This window comes from Penaeus monodon, chromosome 19 (genome assembly GCF_015228065.2).
Source record: "Penaeus monodon isolate SGIC_2016 chromosome 19, NSTDA_Pmon_1, whole genome shotgun sequence".
Lineage (NCBI taxonomy): Eukaryota > Metazoa > Arthropoda > Malacostraca > Decapoda > Penaeidae > Penaeus > Penaeus monodon.
Genome location: NC_051404.1, coordinates 49,061,061 through 49,061,920, shown reverse-complemented (window position 1 = coordinate 49,061,920; position 860 = coordinate 49,061,061). Strand labels below are relative to the sequence as shown.

Here is an 860-nt window from a genome sequence, read left to right as displayed (position 1 = left end):
CAATGCACATACAAGCACCACCCTGCACACGTCACAGACAACGACGCAAACAAACGCAAACCTCTAACCCGCCCATTCCACACACACACATACAAACACCCTCATACCCCACTCCCACCCCATCCTCAAACACAACAAAATAACACATTTCAAAACTCACCTCCAGTAAAGGAACCCACAAACAGCTGGTATGCACGAGATCACTACCAGATACTGAAACCTAGGAATCAGCCATCCCGTAAGTGATGTCAGACATATGCCAAAAGTCCATGCCACAAACGTGATGAGGGAACCTGTAGTGCGTTTTTCTGGAGCTAGGAACTCAAAACCTATGATGAAGAAACATATGAATACGTAGCATTAAGGACAGTTTCATATATAGATATTTGTATGGATAGGAAGAGAGTAAAGTATTTGGATATAAGGAGATAAGACCTTGTACCAAAATTTTCTAGGGATAAGAACTCAAGAAGTAAAATGGGTGAAAATTTAGCGAATATATAGCGTTTAAGATAACCTTACTGATGGGTGTATATGGATATATATGGATAGGTAAAGAGAACGTGCCTACTAAGATTTGGGGGGACAAGGAACTCAAGAAGTAGAAATGAGGAGGGATAATGGGGAACGTCTTGTGAATATACAATGTTAAGGAAATTTTTGCATACAAGTTTATATGGGTAGGTAGAGAGATAGGGACCCGTACTGTGATTTTTTGGGGCAAGGAATTTAAAACCTAGGGACGAGAAGGAAAAATGGTAGGTAGAGAGGTAGGTAACCTGTCTCCTGAGGCTGGAGACTCAAGACTCAAAGGTTAATAAAGGAAAAAAATAGGAGAACTTCTTGGCGATATACGGCGT

General features: G+C 41.0%; 1 protein-coding gene across 1 annotated transcript in view; it reads right to left on the bottom strand.

Moving 5' to 3' along the window:
- The window catches only part of LOC119585300 (solute carrier family 22 member 7-like), a gene marked incomplete in the record, with an annotated part of 24,787 nt that overhangs the window by 4,802 nt on the left and 19,125 nt on the right, over positions 1-860 (bottom strand). Inside the window, 1 exon segment of the mRNA XM_037933976.1 lies at positions 161-329. Coding sequence (XP_037789904.1) covers positions 161-329 — 169 coding nt within the window.